Source organism: Stegostoma tigrinum, chromosome 10 (assembly GCF_030684315.1).
Source record: "Stegostoma tigrinum isolate sSteTig4 chromosome 10, sSteTig4.hap1, whole genome shotgun sequence".
In the NCBI taxonomy this organism is placed as follows: Eukaryota; Metazoa; Chordata; class Chondrichthyes; order Orectolobiformes; family Stegostomatidae; genus Stegostoma; species Stegostoma tigrinum.
This window is the reverse complement of record NC_081363.1, coordinates 31,271,626-31,292,053: the sequence shown is the minus strand read 5'-3', so window position 1 is coordinate 31,292,053 and position 20,428 is coordinate 31,271,626. Positions and strand designations below refer to the sequence as shown.

General features: G+C 41.8%; 1 protein-coding gene across 7 annotated transcripts in view; it reads right to left on the bottom strand.

Moving 5' to 3' along the window:
- The window catches only part of rtn1a (reticulon 1a), a 192,608-nt gene that overhangs the window by 8,457 nt on the left and 163,723 nt on the right, over positions 1–20,428 (bottom strand). For all 7 annotated transcript variants that reach the window (XM_048538010.1, XM_048538011.1, XM_048538012.1 and 4 more), the window contains 3 exons: positions 9,815–10,022; positions 4,976–5,114; positions 1,874–1,943 (listed from right to left, as the gene is read on the bottom strand). In XM_048538010.1, the coding sequence (XP_048393967.1) occupies positions 1,874–1,943; positions 4,976–5,114; positions 9,815–10,022 (417 nt within the window). The remainder of the gene's footprint in view (positions 1–1,873; positions 1,944–4,975; positions 5,115–9,814; positions 10,023–20,428) is intronic.

Genomic DNA, 20,428 nt, shown 5'->3' with positions numbered 1-20,428 from the left:
ACATCTGGAATACTGTGTACAGTTTTGGTCTTCTTACTTGAGAAGGGATGTATTGGCACTGGAAGGGGTGCAGAGGAGGTTCACTAGTTTGATTTGGGTAACGAAGGGGTTGATTTATGAGGAGCGACTGAGAAGACTGGGATTATATTCATTAGAATTTAGAAGAGTGATGGGAATGTTATAGAAACATATAAAATTATGAAAGGAATAGATAAGACAGATGCAGGGAGGTTGTTTCCACTGGCCAGTGCAACTATACTCACAGGACATAGCCTCAAAATAGGGTGAGCAGATTTAGCCGAGAAGGAACTCCTTCGCCCAAAGGGTTGTGAATCTGTGGAGCTCGTGTGACGCAGTTGGGGCTGCATTGTTGAATATTTTTAAGGCAAAGATAGATAAATTTTTGAACAGTAAAGGAATTAAGAGTTACAATGAGTGGGTAAGTGGAGCTTAGTCCACGAAAAGATCAGCCATGAGCAGGCTTGGCAGGCCAGATGGTCTAATCCTGCTCCTATTTTTTATGTTTTTATGCCCAAAAGTCCCAAACATGCCTCATCCCTCACTTGGCCTTGCCCTGACTATCCAGTCAAGGTGTCATTCTCTTTCTCCCCCTCTCTTATGCTGCAGAGTTCCACATGAACACACGTCTACCTCAGACACAATTACTTAAAGCAGACTGGCGCATATCTCATTTAAATGAAGAAAAATTGGGTGTCATGTGGTTACTGTGAACTGTTAACTTAATGGATGTAGGACTTAATTTCACAAAGGTCTAGATCATGAGGAATAATGCTATGCAAATGTATTACATGTAGGAAACCATCACAGGACAGTGTCGTAATGCTCCACTTCCCATTGGCATGATTTTGAATTAGCTTTTCAGTCTGAAGCCACCATCATCATTTTTGAATTTCAGCTCCCCCTTAATTAACTCACTGCACCTGCCATGTCTGCAGCTTCTAATGAAGGTAATGAAGGATAACTTTGCTTTCCTAATTGCTGCATGTTTATTCCTGTGACTTATGCAATAGGGACACCCTCTGAATGTACACATTTTCCAGTCTCTCACGATTTTCAAGAAAAAAGCCATCTGCTTTTCTATTTGTCTTATCAGAGTGGATAATCCCCTTGGAAGTTTATTCCTAATTGATTGGACAAAGCAAACTACTGATGAGATACAAAGGGTATAATGCTGGACAGGACGAAGGTGATGCTACTGTGTTTTTGATTGGATTCTACATCAATCCTATTTGGTCACCTGCCCAAGTGCTGGTAGATGTGAATAAGACCAAGAAACCAATTCAATAATGGAAATGGAGAAGAATTCAGAATTGGTCCCATTGGCATCTGCCCTGGGCGTTCACCAGATGAGTTTCCACAGCATGCAACTGTGCCGAGGGCTTTCTTGGTGTCGTATAGAATAAGGTTATACCAAGACAAGGAACAAAATCCGTGTGGGTTAAGTTAGCGTACAGATCAATGTTGGTAAAGGGTATTCTGCAAACCTTTTGAATGAAGCATTATATTCAAAGTTTTATTAATGAGACCCTATTGCTGGTTCAATTCCTCTTGTTTTGCTGAGCTCATAGTTACATATGGGTAGATCAATCACTCCACAGTTTTCTTCAATGCCCATTATGTTCCTGGAATATTTACACCTAATTTAAGAAGCTGCTAATATGCAGCAACAGCCTAACTTTTCGAAGTCACTTTAGCACTGGCGCACAAATATCAGTTTGAAACACAGGATTAAGTTGGATAGCTAAATTAAGGCTGACACAGACATGCATTGCTACTTTGCTCACAAACTTGGAAAATATACAGCAGTAAAACTGATCATTTTTTTCTGAGTTCTGTGTTAGAACATAATTACCCATAATCATCAAGGTCAAGCCGTTGAAGATAGCTCCAACATAGGTCAACAGCCACATCAGCACTGCAAACTAAACCAAAACAGTTAAATATGAAATTGACAAATAGAAACTCACTGCTTTGATGTTACATATTTCAATTTAAAACAGATGAACAACCCAAATGGTATTCAAGTATATCAAAACTTAATTGTAAAGTGGGAAGCAATCTATAGACAATAAGAAAATTCCATCCTTTGATAGATATTAAAAATTATATAACTAGAGTTATTTTCTTTCTTTGCAGTGCTGTAAGAGATTTGCCAATATTTTGTGCTGAATGTTTGAAAAATTTAAAAATACAATATTGCTACCAATATCCTGGGGATTACCAATGGTTGGAAACTGAACTGGATCAGTCATATACATTTTGCAGCTGCTGGAAGAACAGATCAGAGATGGAGAATTCTGCTGTGAGTAATTCACCTTCTCTCTCTCTGTATCCTCTCATGCCCTGGACACTTGCTGTGTGAAAAGTTTTTTTTCTCACATGACCCTTGCTTACACATAATTTTAAATCTATGCCTGTTGAAACTTGACCCGGACCCTCGCTTTTAATCAATCATCCTAATGTGCTTTGAAGGAGCTTTTGTTTAAAATAGAGAAAAAGAGAGAGAAGGATGGAATAGGCATTATTTTTATTTCCTCCCCATGTCTTAGTGTCAATTAGTTTAAATATCACATTACAAAGTAATAAGCTTATAGAATTTCTAATGGGGTAAAAAGTAAAAGTTGTATTTTTAATGTAATATTTTGCTTGCTAAGTCATTAAGGGTAAATGGATCGTAGCAAATACAATTTGTGGTACAATCAAGGAGGATTCTGTCCAAATCCATCAAGAAAATGCAGTAAAAATCAATCAAAAGGATGTGTAATACAGCCCAACCAGACGGAGAGTGTATGTCAAATTCTGCATCTGTCCAGGATTGTGAAAACATTGGTCGAAGTGGATGATTCCTTGTACAGATTGCACTTCAATGAAGGTTTTTTTTCTCCAAAGAATTTTACAAGTATAAACAACCAATTCGTTCTATGGTGGGCTGTTCAGCTTTATTAGGAATTTTGCATGATGAATACAAGTGGAAAACAAAGCTCAGAATTGTAGGTGCTGCAGGAAACACCATTTTGATTTTTGAGAGTAAGTTTTTCAATTTATCCTCCTTGATACCGCACTGTATTTTCTATATCATTGGACGTATTTTTCAGGCTTCAGAACAACTCATTTAAAATTTGAAATTCTGTCGTAGTTCTATCTCCTTAAATATCCAGTGCACAATGTGCAGGAAGGACAGCTTGAAGTTTAAATTTTCAAAAAGGTTTCAAAATTTTCAAGAAAATACATATACTATTAGTTTACATTTCCACTAGGCACCAATAGTGACTAATTTCTGTTGGTATACGTTGAGTTCTAAGGTGCTTCAACCATTAACTTGTAATTATGCCCCACAGGAAAGTACACTTGTATCTATTTAGTTTGCCTCGCTAACTCAATTGTGACTTTTCACAAGAATTTCTGATAAAGTATCACTGGTCTGGATCATTCGTCAGAACTTTCAAAATCCCTGCAGTGGTGGCTGGGAGGGAGGGGTCTGGAAAATAGAAAGGGTCAGGATGGTACCCTGACACACTGCAGGTAGTCAATCAGGGACTCTACTTTGACGGATTCTTCAGGTCCATAAACAGGAGGCTGCCAGCAGGGAAGGCTCAACCCCTAGTCCTAAAGGGTTATGTGGAGATGTCTGTCTGCTTGGTGCTTCTGGTTTTTTTTTTTGAGAACTTCTAGCAAATCTGCTCTTAGCCTTCCACATGATTCCACACCTTTCCTGGTGAGGGTGTGAGGGCTCCAGGTTTATTGCCCACTGACTGGCTGAGGAACAGAAGCAGTGGGAGCCTGCCCACTGTCCTTAACTAGATGGTAGACCTAGAGGCATTCAATTAGATGGTTGCCCCTGGGTAAGTTGTTGAACTGGTGCAACTGCTGGCATGTTCATGCTCAAGAACCCCTCTTTCATCCTGAATACAGCAGCTTGCAAGCCTGTGGTAAAATTCTGTTAGACATTCTGAGTGTTTTCAGCAATTTTGTTTTTGTTGCAGCTTTTCAGCACTCGCAGTAGTTTGATTTTGCTGCTCAACCACTGAACTGGATTCAGACCTCTGTATTAGACAGTGTCAAAAATAATGTTAATTGCCCATGAACAAGTTTACTTATTCTCTGCTATGAATAATGTCTGACATATTGTCCTTTCAAATCAAATAAGCATTCAAATTCATATGCCGTAACTTTGTATGCCCTGATTAAACAATTGCAGGTAACTTTAATGGCAAGCTCTAATTTTGCTTCATAGACTTATCAATAGAAGTAGTGGACATGTACTACAACACAGATCAATTAATGCCTAGCTCACCACTCTAATGATGTTCTTGTTTAAGAGAAAGCACCAAAATAGGGAACGTGATAAATGGCAACATTACATTTAGGTACTTTGTATAGTAAGAGTCAGTCAGATATATTCAAAATATGAACCGTACAAAAAAAATTCTACTCTAAGAAAGGGATAAAATCAGCAACGTTTGCTCACTGATTGGTGAAGCAGTGGAAAACATTCCTGTTCATTTATGTTGACAGAAGGAGAGAAACAAGATTAAATAATGAACAGATTTCAAAAGCATTTTGTGGTAAGAAGAGATTAAATAATCAAAGAAAATTAAAATTTTATCTAGGGAGCAAGAAATAAAAACTGTTTACAACATTGTGATAATCCTGCACACTTTAGGTGAACACAGCAAGTATTGGCACATTGTGTGATAATTATTTTGTGGCCAGATTATGCAAGATATACATTCATTGGTTGAGTCCAGGCACCGTGGTTAAGTCGGCAATACAACAGGTATTTGGGGAACACAAGGAATATAGCTGTGGGAGCAACAAAAGAAGAATCACAGGGGATCCTTCAATGGCAAAGGAAGGCAATATTTACCTTCTTACCAAACTAAATGCTGGGTGAAAATTCAATTGACAGTACTTAACATTAAACAATAAGAGAAAATGACTTTGATGCTCTTACTTTCAGAGAATCCACAAGGTCTTGTACAAGAAACAGTCGTCGCAGCTCTTTGACAATACTGTTTACATACACCAGTGCAGAATCAGCATACTTCTGAATCTGTTCTTCAGAGAGGGTGGCATCCATATCCAAATAAGCTCTGCCAATACAAAACAATTTATTTTACAGAGAAAAAGGCAATAAATGTTGATGAAAGTTGAGCTGTTTTCCAGAATATACAATGAAATACAACTAACGCATATTGAACAAATTATTGGAACTGTGGGCCAACTAGTCCCTGGTTGCAGAAAGGCTTCTTCCCCAGATCTTAAATGGAGTGGCTCTGGTTTAAATTTTCCAAAATTATCTTGATTTGGGACAGGGTTCTATAGATTAGAAAATACTGAATCAACTCCTTCATTCAAAAAAAACAGGGAGACAGAAAACAAGAATCTATAAGCCAGTTAGCTTACCGTCTGTTATAGTTAAGATATTAGAAGCTTTCGTTAAATACATTATAGCAGGGTACTTAGAACATTATCAAAATTATCTGATACAGTAAAGCAATTTGCCTTGTGAAAGGAAAATCATGCTTGTTGTTCTTTCAGGAAGTAATATATGGAAGTAAACAGTGGATGCACTGCACTTAGAGATTCCCAAAATTTATATAAATGACTTGAATAAAGGGGCTGAGAGTACGGTTGCTAAATTTGCTGAAGGCACAAAAATAGGTAGGAAATCAAACTGTAAACAGGGCAAAAGGAAGCTAAAATGGTAAATCTACAGGGTAAGCAAGTGGGAAAAAACCCAGTAAATGAATGCAATGTGGGAAAGTGGCAGGAAGAATAGAAAATTGTTTTATCTAAGTGGTGAGAGATTGCTGAGCTCAGAGATACAGGGAGATCTAGGTGTTTTTGTGTATGAATCACAAATGATTAGCATGCAGGTACAGCAAGTAATTAGGAAAGCTGTTAGGATGCTATCATTTATTGCCATTTATTCCAGTCTCAGGTGACTGTCTGTGTGGAGTTTGCACATTCTCCCCGTGTCTGCGTGGGTTTCCTCCGGGTGCTCCAGTTTCCTCCCACAGTCCAAAGATGCGGAGGTTAGGTGGATTGGCCATGCTAAATTGCCCATAGTGTTCAGGGATGTGTGGGTTATAGGGGGTTGGGTTTGGGTGGGATGCTTCAAGGGGCGGTGTGGGCTTGTTGGGCCAAAGGCCCTGTTTCCACACTGTAGGGAATCTAATCCAATCTAAAACTACTCTTGAGAATGACCTTAAAATTGGTGAAATGTTAGCTGTGAACAGGAGAGAATGGGTCCACTCTTCTAATAACAAAGTTAACAAGGCACAAATGAAGACACAGTCGAGTGGTGGGGGAAGGCGGACTGTGGAGTATATCTGAAAGGTGAACGGGTAGATATTGGCAATTTGGCTGTACTGGAACAGCCTGCCCAGGAGCACAACGCGTTCTGGAGCACAAGTCTACAGGACTATTCCCAGACTGTTGTTGAAACCCTTAGCCTTTGCAATATCCAGTACCTTCAGCTATTTCTTGACATCACAGAGTTGAACTGGTTGAAGACGGGCATTTATGATGCTGGAAATCTCTGGATCAGATCATCTATACAACTCTTCTAGATGAAGATTGTTGCTAAATTTTCAGCCTCGTGATTTGTACCAATGTGGGCTCTCGCAGCATTGAAAATGGAGATGTTTGTGGATGGTACTTTGTGATTTGTGATTTGTTAATTGTTCTGAGTCAATCAAACTGGATGTGGCAGAACTGCAGAGCTTAGATCTGATTTTTTGTTGTGGATTTGCACAGCTCTAACACTTGTTGCATATGCTTTTTGGCATGCAAGCAGTTGTGTTGTTGACCAGCATAACCTCATTTTCAGGTATACCTGGCACTGCCCTAGGCGTGCCCACCTGTACTCTTTATTTAACCAGGGTTGATTCCCCTGGCTAGATGGTAGTGGGAATATGCCGAACCATGAGGTTGCAGATTGTGTTGGGAGCATAATTCAGCTGCTGCTGATGGCACACAACACCTCACAGATGCTCAGGCTTGAGTTGCTAGATTTGTTCAAAGTCAATCCTATTTAGCATGGTGATAATACCACATGACACAATGGAAGGTATCCCCAGTGTGAAGAGGTACTTGTCTCAACAAGGACTGTATGATGGTCAGTCTTACTGATAATGTCATGGACAGATGCATATGTGGCAGGCAGATTGGTGAGGATGAGGTCAAGTATCCTTTGCCCTCTCACTGGTTGCCATCACCATCTGCTACAGACTCAGTCTAGCAAGTACATCCTTGTAGGTGCTTTACAATTTCAAGTTGTTGTTGCCCTCTGTTGAGCAACCTAAGCTTAACAATCTAAGGTGCAGTACTTTCTCTTCTGTTTTGCCAAGGTTAGACTCTCAGTACACAGAGCTGTGCCAGTAAAGGCCTCACACTAGAGTAACTTAAGGGTACAAAATACATAATTTTCACTTATTTTTCCTGTTTGTACACAGATGGGATTTTACACCTTTATAAGCATTAAACTTCACCTCAGATAGAGGCTTAGCACCCACTTATCAATGGTAAATACATTGAAAATCTCATCCAATATAAAAATAAGCATCTCGTGTTGCATTAACTTTCTAGGATTAGGTACAATTTACCTAATCAGGAATTGCCTCAGATGGAGAAGAATTTGCATTTATCTATTGCCTCTCATACCCACAGGACATCCCAAAGCCCTTTACAGTCACTTCAAAATTTTCAAAGCACAGGCACTGTTTAAGGCAGGAAAAGTGAAGCTAATTTTTTGTTCGTAGAAGGTTATGATGTGCAATGTGATGATGAATAGATAATTTGCTGTTGTGGTGTTGAATGTGGAATAGGTTTTGGCCAGAGCACCAGGCATAACTCTCCTGCTCTTGTTCAATGTAGTGTCATAGGATCTTTGTATTGTCCTAAGAGGAGAAATGGGGATATTTTGAAGGTGCTGAGGAAGCTCAGTGTTTCAGGCAGAATCAATCAGTAGAGACACAGAGTTAATGATTTGAGATCTATATGAATCTTCAGAAGGGTCCACTTTTCTTCCTCTCCACTGTTTCTACCAGACTTACTGACTCTCTCCAGCATTTTCTGATTTCTAGAATTGCAGTATTCTGTTTTGTGATAAATGGGGCCTTTATTTAATTCTAAAAGGTAGTGCATTTAACAGTGCAGTGCTTCCTCAGGAAAGAAGCTCAATTTTGATTTTTGTGAAGTCCAGGCGAGTGGAGGATCAAACAACCTTCTGACTCTGAAAGCAAAAGTGGCAGAGCAAACATCAAACAGGGGAATGATCCGGAGCTCTTCCCTCCTTCTAAAAAGAAATTATATGGTGGCTAATAGTGAAGATGAAAGCAGGAGAGTCTGAGAAGATATCAGTGCACTAATTGGGTGGCAAAAATAATGGCAAGTGGAAAATCCAGAAAGTTTAAGGCAATGTACTTGAGAGGACAAACAAGGCAAGTGTGTACACAATAAATGGTAAGATTCTTATAAGTGTAGAGAAAGCGAAGCACCTTCAACTATATGTGTACAGATCCCTGAAGATAGCAGGTCAGTTAGACAGAATGATCTAGAAGACCTATGGAATACTTTCCTTTATTTGCTAAGGCTTAAAACAGAGGAGCAAGGAGACACTAGAATTATTAAACACTAATTAGTCCTCTGCTAAAGTTTAGTACAGTCCAGGTGCCTGCATTACGGGGATGATCACAATTGAGCATCCAGAAGGATTTTTCCAGAAACTGAGAATTTTAGTTATGAAGAAAGATTGGAGAGGTTAGTCTGTTTTCTGTGCAATAGAGGATATGAAGGGAAATTTAATTAATGTGTATAAAATTATGATTGACCTAGTCAGAGTGCTTAAAAAGGATCTATTTCCTACTGCATACAGTTGATAAAAAATGGAGCATAGATTTAAAGTACCCGGTGGAAGGATTAGAAGCGAAGTGAAGGGAACATTTTGCTAAGAAGTGGTGAGGTTCTAGAATTCAGTGCCTGAAATCCTACCACATTTTGAAGTAATATTTGGATATGTAGTTGAGGTGCTATGGACCAAGATTTGAAAGAAGTAATTTGACTGCACTGCTTTATCAGCCTGACTAGACAGGATGGATCAAGTAGTCTACCTTTGTCTCATACATTTTCCCATGTTTCAACGTTAACCATACAAAATAGGAACAGTGTCGCAACAGCCTTTGATGATATGTCAGCATCATTATTATGCATTTCAACACCTTTCCATCCTCTTATGTTGAAATAAACCATGTCGAAGCATCAAATCATATACTATACTAAAAACTGTTGCATATGTGGCCAAGCTTTCAAGTGAAATTTTAAGATTGCCTGAGTAGCCAGTTTGGGATGGCACTTCGAGAAGATTTTCAAGGAATGCTGCATTATCAAAACTGTTGTACTTCATTTCAGAGAAAGAACTGTTTGTTCAACAGTCCAGTATACATGGCAGATTTCTTGCGTCCTATTGTTCTCAGGCAATATGATGTAAAACACATGAATTGGTCAGCATCCATGTTGTTGGGAAGATATTGCCTATGACAAAATGGCTGCTATGTTTTCCTACACAGCATTTGCTGTTCTTCAGAAATTAAATATATTGTGTGAAGCTTTTGTTAAAAGTGTGATAAATATGCAAATATTATTTTGTTCTAGCTATCCACACATTAATATCCTGAAAAATGTCAGATCTAAACTTTGCCAATGGTAAAGGAAATAATATAATTGCACATACCAAAAAAGTTACAGGTTATAACATTGTTGACAGGAAGAAAATGGGCTATGCACTTACTTAAAAGGATGTCCTTCATCAGTCTTCTGCACAGCCTGTAACACTGATTTGTAAATTCTGAAGCTGATTGTAGCGGAGAGAGCAGCAAGTGCCAGGTAAGCTATGACACTCACAACGCTGAACTGGGTCAGTGAAAACAATAGTAGAAGCACACTTCCAAAGACAATTCCTGTCTGCTTGATGTCACGCCAGTATAGCAGGTCAATAACTGAGGAGAAAGAAGGAAGAATAAGATAAATCTGCTTCAACAAGATCTGTTATCATGAATAACGAGCACTTCTGGAAAATAATTGGAAGAGTTTATATTTAACCAACTTGTTGGAGTCCTTGAAGCAATAACATGCACTGCGGATAAAGGGCATCCTGTAGATGTACTGTTCATGGATTTTCAAAGGGCATCTGACAAGGTGCCACATAAAAAGTTACTGCACAAAGTAGGAGATTATGGTATGGGGGTAGAATGGATAGAAGATTGGGTGGCTGGTAGAAAACAGCGTGTATGTATAAATGGTCTTCAGCTGATTTGTAGAACATGACAAGTGGAGTCCTGCAGGGATCTGTAATGGGATGCTTTTTACTTTTTACTAATTGTAACAATGACTTAGGTAAGGGAGTGAAGGCATTGAAGCTATATTTTAAGTCCACACAATGATAGGTAAGAAAGCATGTTGTAAAGAGGACATAATGGAGTTGCAAGATAATAAAATATGAGGCTGGATGAACACAGCAGGCCCAGCAGCATCTCAGGAGCACAAAAGCTGATGTTTCTGGCCTAGACCCGTGGATACAGTCAGATTAAATGATTGGGCAAAAATCCAGCAGATGGAGTATAGTACAGGAAAATGTGATCAGAGATAATGGGAACTGCAGATGCTGGAGAATCCAAGATAACAAAGTGTGTAGCTGGATGAACACAGCAGGCCAAGCAGCATCTTAGGAGCACAAAAGCTAGCGTTTTGGGCCTAGACCCTTCATCAGAGCGGGGGATGGGGAGAGGGTTCTGGAATAAATAGGGAGAGAGGGGGAGGCGGACCGAAGATGGAGAGAAAAGAAGATAGGTGGAGAGGACAGTATAGGTGGGGAGGGGATAGGTCAGTCAGGGGAGGACGGACAGGTCAAGGAGGTGGGATGAGGTTGGTAGGTGGGAAATGGAGGAGGGGATAGGTGAGAGGAAGAATAGGTTAGGGAGGCGGGGATGAGATGGGCTGGTTTTGTGATGCAGTGGGGGGAGGGGACGAGCTGGGCTGGGGTTGTTTACTTTGGCAGGAAGAATTTAAAAAAGCAGTATATTACTTAAATAGACAATAAGTGCAGAATTTCAAGGTACAAAAGGATCTTGGTGTCCCAGTGCACGAAACTATAAAATTTTAGTTTGTAAGTGCAATAAGAAATTAAGATGACTAGTGGAATGCTATCCTTTGTTATGAGAGGTATCGAACATAATGGTAATATTGATGAGAGGATTTAAAAGCACTGGAGGCCATTCTAAGGAGGTTTACTAGATCGATACCTCAATGAGTTGGTTGTCTAATGAGGAAAGGTTGGACAGACTGGGCTTGTTCCTACTTGAAAGACCCTGAATGATCTTGACAATGTGGACATGGAAAAGATGGTTCTTTTTGTGGACATTCCAGATTTACTGTTTAAAAATTAGGTACTGCCCTTTTAGGACAGAGATGAGAAGTATTATTTTTTTCTCAGAGGATTGTGTGGCATCAGAACTCGCTCTCTTAGAAGTCTTTGGAGGCAGGGTCATTAAATATTTTGAACGGGAGGGATATAGATTCTTGCTCGACCAAGGAATCAAGAGTTATCAAGGATGTATGGGAATGTCGAAATTGAAACATATCAAGCCATGATCTTATTGAATGGTAAATAGGTGTGAATGCTCAAGCGGCCTATTTTTGCTCCTAATTCACATGTTCGTATGTTCTTAAAATGGGATGCATTTGGTCAAATTATTTCAATGTCTCATTGGCCTGTGTTGCTTATCTTCTTTGCCTCAGCCCGTTCCAACCTGTAGAAAATTCACAGAATACAAATTCCACAGTACAAATTACACCTGTGAAAAAAACATGGGGAGCTTAAAAACAAGCAAAGCCATGATACTGAAACATTTAGAGTTGAGAATCCTTTGAAGAATTATGTGAATTATTGCATGTACTGTGTATTTAATCATACCATATGAAAGCATGTAAACATGCTAGAAAAAATGGACCAACAGCAATATGAAATTATACTTACAAGATGTTTAAACTGGTTTGTAAACAGAAATAACTCTAATGATGAAGCTAATTTATAACTCAGTACAATATGAAATAATTAAATTAAAATTCCAACTCCAATAGAGTACTGCAACTTGGTAATTAAAAAGGAAAATAATTAAATTTTCCTAGCAGAGTGTCATGAACTAAAACACAATCAGCTTGAATGTAAAACTGAAGCAGTATAACTGCTAATGGATTTTCACAAATTCTACATGTGGATAAGTTTATTGAATTAATAAAAACCCAGGCCACTTGAAAATTTCAAATAGACAAAAGCCAGTTGTGTGGTATGAGGAAGCTGTTCTAGATCTATAAGCATTGCTAAACCCAAAACATTGGTACCTGTGTTACCCATAAAGGACATCTGCCACAAATCAGCCAACACTAAATTTGTTTAGATCACCCTGCAACCTGTCAACATTTTCTAAATTATTGATCTGAACATAATTATACCACCTGTGAAATTAAGAATAGTTCAATTTATCTCCTAATCTAAATAATTAATCAAAACGCAAAGCAGCAACAGCATCCACTGTACCAGTGGGGGGGGAGGGGTCGAGCTGGGCTGGTTTTTGTGGTGCAGTGGGAGGAGGGGTTGAGCTGGGCTGGTTTGGTGATGCGGTGGGAGGAGGGGACGAGCTGGGCTGGTTTGGTGATGCAGTGGGAGGAGGGGACGAGCTGGGCTGGTTTGGTGATGCGGTGGGAGGAGGGGACGAGCTGGGCTGGTTTGGTGATGCGGTGGGAGGAGGGGACGAGCTGGGCTGGTTTTGTGATGCAGTGGGAGGAGGGGACGAGCTGGGCTGGTTTTGTGGTGCAGTGGGAGGAGGGGTTGAGCTGGGCTGGTTTGGTGATGCAGTGGGAGGAGGGGACAAGCTGGGCTGGTTTGGTGATGCAGTGGGAGGAGGGGACGAGCTGGGCTGGTTTTTGTGGTGCAGTGGGAGGAGGGGTTGAGCTGGGCTGGTTTGGTGATGCGGTGGGAGGAGGGGACGAGCTGGGCTGGTTTGGTGATGCAGTGGGAGGAGGGGACGAGCTGGGCTGGTTTGGTGATGCGGTGGGAGGAGGGGACGAGCTGGGCTGGTTTGGTGATGCGGTGGGAGGAGGGGACGAGCTGGGCTGGTTTTGTGATGCAGTGGGAGGAGGGGACGAGCTGGGCTGGTTTTGTGATGCAGTGGGAGGAGGGGACGAGCTGGGCTGGTTTGGTGATGCAGTGGGAGGAGGGGACGAGCTGGGCTGGTTTGGTGATGCGGTGGGAGGAGGGGACGAGCTGGGCTGGTTTGGTGATGCGGTGGGAGGAGGGGACGAGCTGGGCTGGTTTTTGTGGTGCAGTGGGAGGAGGGGTTGAGCTGGGCTGGTTTGGTGATGCAGTGGGAGGGGGGGACAAGCTGGGCTGGTTTTGGGATGCAGTGGGGGGAGGGGTCGAGCTGGGCTGGTTTTTGTGGTGCAGTGGGAGGAGGGGTTGAGCTGGGCTGGTTTGGTGATGCAGTGGGAGGAGGGGACAAGCTGGGCTGGTTTTGGGATGCAGTGGGGGGAGGGGTCGAGCTGGGCTGGTTTTTGTGGTGCAGTGGGAGGAGGGGACGAGCTGGGCTGGTTTTTGTGGTGCAGTGGGAGGAGGGGACGAGCTGGGCTGGTTTGGTGATGCAGTGGGAGGAGGGGACGAGCTGGGCTGGTTTTGTGATGCAGTGGGAGGAGGGGACGAGCTGGGCTGGTTTTGTGATGCAGTGGGAGGAGGGGACGAGCTGGGCTGGTTTTGTGATGCAGTGGGAGGAGGGGACAAGCTGGGCTGGTTTTGGGATGCAGTGGGGGGAGGGGTCGAGCTGGGCTGGTTTTGGGATGCGGTGGGGGAAGGGGAGATTTTGAAGCTGGTGAAGTCCACATTGATATCATTGGGCTACAGGGTTCCCAAGCGGAATATATGAGTTGCTGTTCCTGCAACCTTCGGGTGGCATCATTGTGGCACTGCAGGAGGCCCATGATGGACATGTCGTCTGAGGAATGGGAGGGGGAGTCAAAATGGTTCGCGACTGGGAGGTGCAGTTGTTTATTGCGAACCGAGCGGAGGTGTTCTGCAAAGCGGTCGCCAAGCCTCCGCTTGGTTTCCCCAATGTAGAGGAAGCCACGGCGGGTGCAATGGATACAGTATACCACATCGGCAGATGTGCAGGTGAACATCTGCTTAACATGGAAGGTCATCTTGGGGCCTGGGATGGGGGTGAGGGAGGAGGTGTGGGGGCAAGTGTAGCACTTCCTGCGGTTGCAGGGGAAGGTGCAGGGTGTGGTGGGGTTAGAGGGGAGTGTGGAGTGAACAAGGGAGTCACGGAGAGAGAGGTCTCTCCAGAAGACAGACAAGGGTGGGGACTTCACAAGCTTCAAAATTTCCCCTTCCCCACTGCATCCCAAAACCAGCCCAGCTTGTCTCCACCTCCCTAACCTGTTCTTCCTCTCACCCATCCCTTCCTCCCACCCCTAGCCGCACCTCCATTTCCTACCTACTAACCTCATCCCGCCTCCTTTACCTGTCCATCTTCCCTGTCAAGGACTCTCCACGTGTGAATAAAGGGTGACTTAGTGACAGAATATGAGCATCTGTGGAGCTATTTCAGCGACAAGATTGGGGTTAATGATGTAACCGTGCAAAACCATCTACTAGCTGAAGCCCTGTTGGACTTCAAACAGGCACTACAACTGGCTTTATCTTTGGAAAATGCAGCAAGTGGAGCATATGAGAGTCGCATGTTATTCCAATGGAAGTGGGCACCCTCGCCAGTCTGACCAAGCTTGGAGAACACTATCTGAGTAAAGGCAAATGCATAGCCTCACTCAGGACATATCCCAGACAGAAGAACTTTAGGTCAGCTCACAGAAAAACCCCAAAGCAAAGCCAAGCCTGGGTCATACAGTTAAAATTTCCATCAGGATCCAGGCCAGCAAGCGGTATGTGAATTCGCCACATCAAAAACGTCCCACTGTAAGAGAACTCATAGGTCCGTATCCAGGAGAGTGCACACCCTTAAATTTCACCTACATCTCGATGTGACAACTAAATTACTTAGCAACACCCAAATTAGGACCAATCAAAATAAACATTGGTTAAACGGTTAGTGGTTTGAATGGAGGTCAATATCGGCGCAAACATTTCAGTGATCACAGAACCAGTCTAGAACAAAATTTGATTTGGACTCCAACCCTTAAGTTTGCACAAGGCCTCGGCTAGACTGAGAACCTACACCAGGAAACCTTAACAGATTAAGGGTACAACTTTGTTCCAGTCTCTTGTGAAAAGTAGCTGATTAAGAAATCACTGATTGTAGTAAAAGTCTCAGGTCCGAGCTTAATGCGGTGAAATTGTTTGAGAAAGATTCACTTAGACCGAAGTCTAGGGAATATCAGGGAGCCAAGGCCACCTGGCATGCTGAGCAGGAAGCAATTCCACAATTCTGCAAGGCCAGCCTGGTGCCATTTGACTTACAGGCAAAAGTAGAGGCAGAAATCAGAGGGCTGGAGAGTGAAGGAATCATCAAACCAGTCTAGTTTGCAGCATGGGCAGCACTGGTTGTGTACCTACTGTGAAGTCGTTCATCTTTGTAGGGTTTTTAAACAAACAGGAAACCACTTTTTGCAGCTGGATAAATACCCAATTCCTCGAATACAAAACTGGCAGAGGATGCTGTCCTTCACAAAGCTGGACGCGAGCCATGTGTACCAACAATTGCAGTTACATAAGGATTTCCAGACGTATGCTACAATTAATGCCCATAAGGGTCAGTACCAATATATGAGGCTGTCATTTGGGCTATCGTCAGCCTATGCAATTTTTCAACGGATGACGGAGAACATTTTACAAGATCTACTCCAGGGTGCCATTTATCTAGATGATGTGCTAATAACAGGGAAGATCAAGAAGCAGAACATGGACATAGACCTAGATGTTTCTCCTAGGCCGATATAAGAACATAGGAACCAGGAGCAGGAGTAGATCACCACTCCGCCATTCAATAAGATCATGGCTAATCTTTTTGTGGCCTCAGTTCCACTTACCCACCCACTTATCACCACCTTTAGTTCCTTTACTAATCATGAAATTGTCTTAATTTTCAAAACATTCAATGGGGAAGCCTTAACTACTTCACTGAACAGGGAATTCCACAGATTCACAACCCTTTGGGTGAAGAAGTTCCTCCTTAATTCTGTCCTAAATCTGCTCCTCCTAATTTTGAGGCTATGCCCTCTAGTTCTATTTTCACCCACCAGTGGAAACATCCTCCCCACTTCTGTCTTATCTATTCCCTTCTTAAGTTCATATGTTTCTATAAGATCCTGTCATTCTTCCAGATTCCAATGATTATAATCCCAGTCTACTCAGTTCATCCTCATATGTCAACTCTCTCAACTCCAAAATCAACCTAGTAAATCCCCTCTGTACCCCCTCCAGTGCCAGTGCATCTTACATCTTAGAAGGGAAAAATGTGTGTTCCGGGCATCCTGAGTGACATACTTGGGCTACAGAGTCAACAAAACCAGGTTTATACCTATTGAAAGATAAAGTGAGGGCAATCAAAAGGTGTACTGACTCACAACTCTGTATCAGAGCTTAGGTCTTTCCTTGGGCTGGTGAATTATTACAGAAAGTTAATACATAACCTGGCAACTATCCTGGCACCTTTGCATGAATCTTTAAACAAGGGCCTGCCCAGGAAATGGTCACATATCCAAGCCAGAGCTTTCAGGGAAGTGAAGAAACAGCTATCATCCTCTAAGGTGTTGACACACTGTGATCCCAAGCAACTATCTGTAATAAAAATGGACACAAACCCCTGCTAAATCTACTTAAAGAGGACAAGGCAGTGCCACCCATAGCTTCAGGCTGAATTCAGTGGTGGGCTCTAATACTAAGGGTGCATATAATTACAAGTTAGAACACCATCCAGGAGGCCAAGTAGCAAATGTGGATGCATTAAACCACCTCCCGCTGGTAGATACACCACTGGTGATAATATTAGACTTTGGACACAAAGATTTGAACCTGGCAAAACTGAAACAGCTGGTGGTGATGGGAGAAACCAAAAGGCCATCACAACCAGAACTGAAACCTTTCTGGACTTAGAAACCAGATGACAGAGGAGGATGGCATATTATGGGGAGCAAGATTGATTTGCCCAACGAAAAGGTCACCACCAGATATCGGCTTAGGTCCACCAGGGTCATCCTGACTTTTCTAAAATGAGGGTGTTGGTGGGAGATATATCTGGTTCCCAGGATTGGATGCAGAAAATGCCGCATTGGCAGTGCGCAGAGTGCTAAGAAGGACAAAAATTACTGCCAGTAGCTCCCCACAATCATGGGAATGGCCATGCAAACTTGGGTTACGTGTCGCCTATGCAGGTCCTATCTTGGGCTCGATGTTCTTAGTCATTGTGGACACCCAGTCAAAGTGGCTGGATAGAGTTCATTTGTCAAACACACAGACAGCAATAGAAAAACTGTGCAGGTCTTTTGCGATACACAGACCTCTGGAAGTGTTGGTCACAGGTAACAGGTCATAGGAAATACTCAAATTCCTTGCAATAAACTAAGGACAGCTTCATACCATGCATCAACCAATGGTCTGGCAGAAAGAGCAGTCCAAGCTCTGAAGTCAGGCTTAAAGAAATAGCCTGCAACTTCACTAAATACCAGACAATCTTAGTTCCTACTTGATTATAGGACCATCCCTGACACGACTACAGGGATAGCTCCAGCAATGTTACTAATGGGTAGAAGACTCCGCACCAGGTTAAAACTGATCTTCCTAGACCTGGGGGTGGCCAGGGGTTTGTGAAACAGCATCAGGAACCTCAAGACTCCACTAAGAAAAACAGTTTACTTTAGGGGATAAAGCTTACTGTAGGAACCAATGGAATAGGTAAGTGGCATGGTCGTTGCGAGGTCAGGCCTAGTAACATATACATTTTGGGTGGGTACAACAGACCTGAACAAGCATGTAGACCATATAAAAAAGTTGCGAACTCACAAACGGGATGGGAGCAAAATGTGCTTGGCTCCTTGACAGACTTTCTGACTGTTCTGGATCCCATGGGTATGCCCTCTCCATTGAGCAATGAAGATATCTGAGAATCTGAGATGGACATGGTGGATGTCATTACCTTGATGCCCTTGCCACCTGAATACCCATTGTCTGTAAAGACTTTGTACAGGTATACCTAACAGCTTCATCTACTGATACCTAGCAAATAAATAATACCAAGAAGACACTGTACGTTCCAACACACTGGCCATCCTACCCTATGTTAGAAACACATCAGAACTGACTACAAGACTCCTACAACCTCTTGGAATAAGGATAGCACACAAACCAATATCCACACTTCACCAGCTACTCTCGAAGACAAAAGACCCCATACCCACACCAAGCAGGACAAATGTGATACACAAAATACCATGCAGCAACTGTGAGAAGCAATACATAGGACAATCGGGAAGAAACTCGCCACCTGGATACATGAACACCAACTCGCAGTAAAACAGAACAACCCACTCTCCCTCATTTCTATTCACTCCAACACAGGACATCAGTTTATCTGGGACTATATAACAGGACTATAACAAGCAAAACAAAGGCAAGCACGAGAATTCCTGCAAGCCTGGTTTTCAACAACTGATACAATAAACAAACATGGTGAAATACACCCCATCAACATACTGCTATGGACCAAAACCAGAAACAGAACTACCCATACCCAAACAGAACGACGGACCAGGCCATATAAATTCAGAATGGAACAGAACAATAGCGCTTCAATGCAGGCAAGACAGCACTGAAGATGTCACTTTGAAGGGAGACAAAACATTTGCAAGAAAACCAGTCAGCTCAGCAAACCAACCAAAAACTCTATCCTGCCTAAAGTATACTCAGTTCTGCAGTAGGCCTGAATCCAAAACCAATTAGTTTCATTAACTAAGGAATTGCAACCAAAATGAAGCTTATAACACTCACCTACCTGTATGTACTTGTTGCAAATATATGCATACTTACTGCAATCTGAGCAGCTTAAAGTTCTCTTTTGCATCTTTCAGTAATATTATGAATGGCACTGGCAGCGTTCCAAGAAGCTGTTGTTTGCCTCTAAAGAAGGAAACAATGACCAGCAGTAGGAAAGCTAATTCCTTCATCTTAAGAGTAATTCAGTTATCACTGAGGGCATGTTGGGATGAAAAAAAAATGAAGTAAAACAGATTCATGCAGAAAAAGGGGGAATCAGTTTACTTGATTGATTTTAATGTCATATCAATAATAACATTTCAGACAAGCAATAACAGAAACACCGTAATGAATGTCTGATATCAGCAAGATATTTTCCGAAAGTTTGATATGTAACCGTCTTTTTGTTTTTTCAACATACCTGCAAATTAAATTATGGTGCTCCCCATTAACAAATACTTTCTTGTTTGATATGGTAATGCTTGGACTAATTGTTACACAGCTATTAGAACTAAGATTAGACACAGCTGCATTCTTTCTGGTGACTTCATTTTTAGCAGTTAAGGAACAAGTTCAACATTAAATGTGTCAATGATATCTAATTCAATCTTTGTTGAATTACATACAAAACAAAGGAACATGATTTAAACATTACTTTTAAATTGTATTTTTGTCTGGATGCTGAGAGCTTAGCTAATAAAACCAAATTAAAATGTGTCCCACTGTCTAATTATCCATTGTAAGCATGCATTCAGCCATCTGCTGTCTGTGGAATCTTCTAACCTGTGGGATAGACAATTAATCACAAAGCACTGCACAAAATGTGTAAAAGGCTTTTCAGTTCATCAAACATAACTTCCTTATAACAGTTGGCCTTTAGTTCAGCAGAGATTATACATGGTACTCACAATAATCCTGTGTCTGAGGCAGCAACATTTGTTAAACCAAGCTCTTGGAAATAAAGGCTACTTGCCACAAAAGACAGAAACTCTATGAATTTAAATTAAGAGCTTCTCTTAAATTAAAATGCCTTCCATAACAGAACATCTCTAACTTCCCACGTTGGAGAACCTTTTAGCAAGAATTATGGCACACAGCAAATAATTCTCCATTTTTACAAAACAAATGAACTATTTTTTACGAGGCAAATGCCAGACATTGAGACTGCTTTAATTTTTCAAGTGAAAAAATATGCAGGTAAGTGCTATTTTCAATGTTTTGATCAACCTGTACCTTGTGTTTTCTGAAGGATTTAATCACCTTTACAAATGTGCAGTGTCGTGAGTACTGTAACATAGAAGGATGCATTGCTGGTTCCTACAATTAGCAACCCACCAGATCATTGCAAAGTTTTTTTTTAAACTTGCTGAA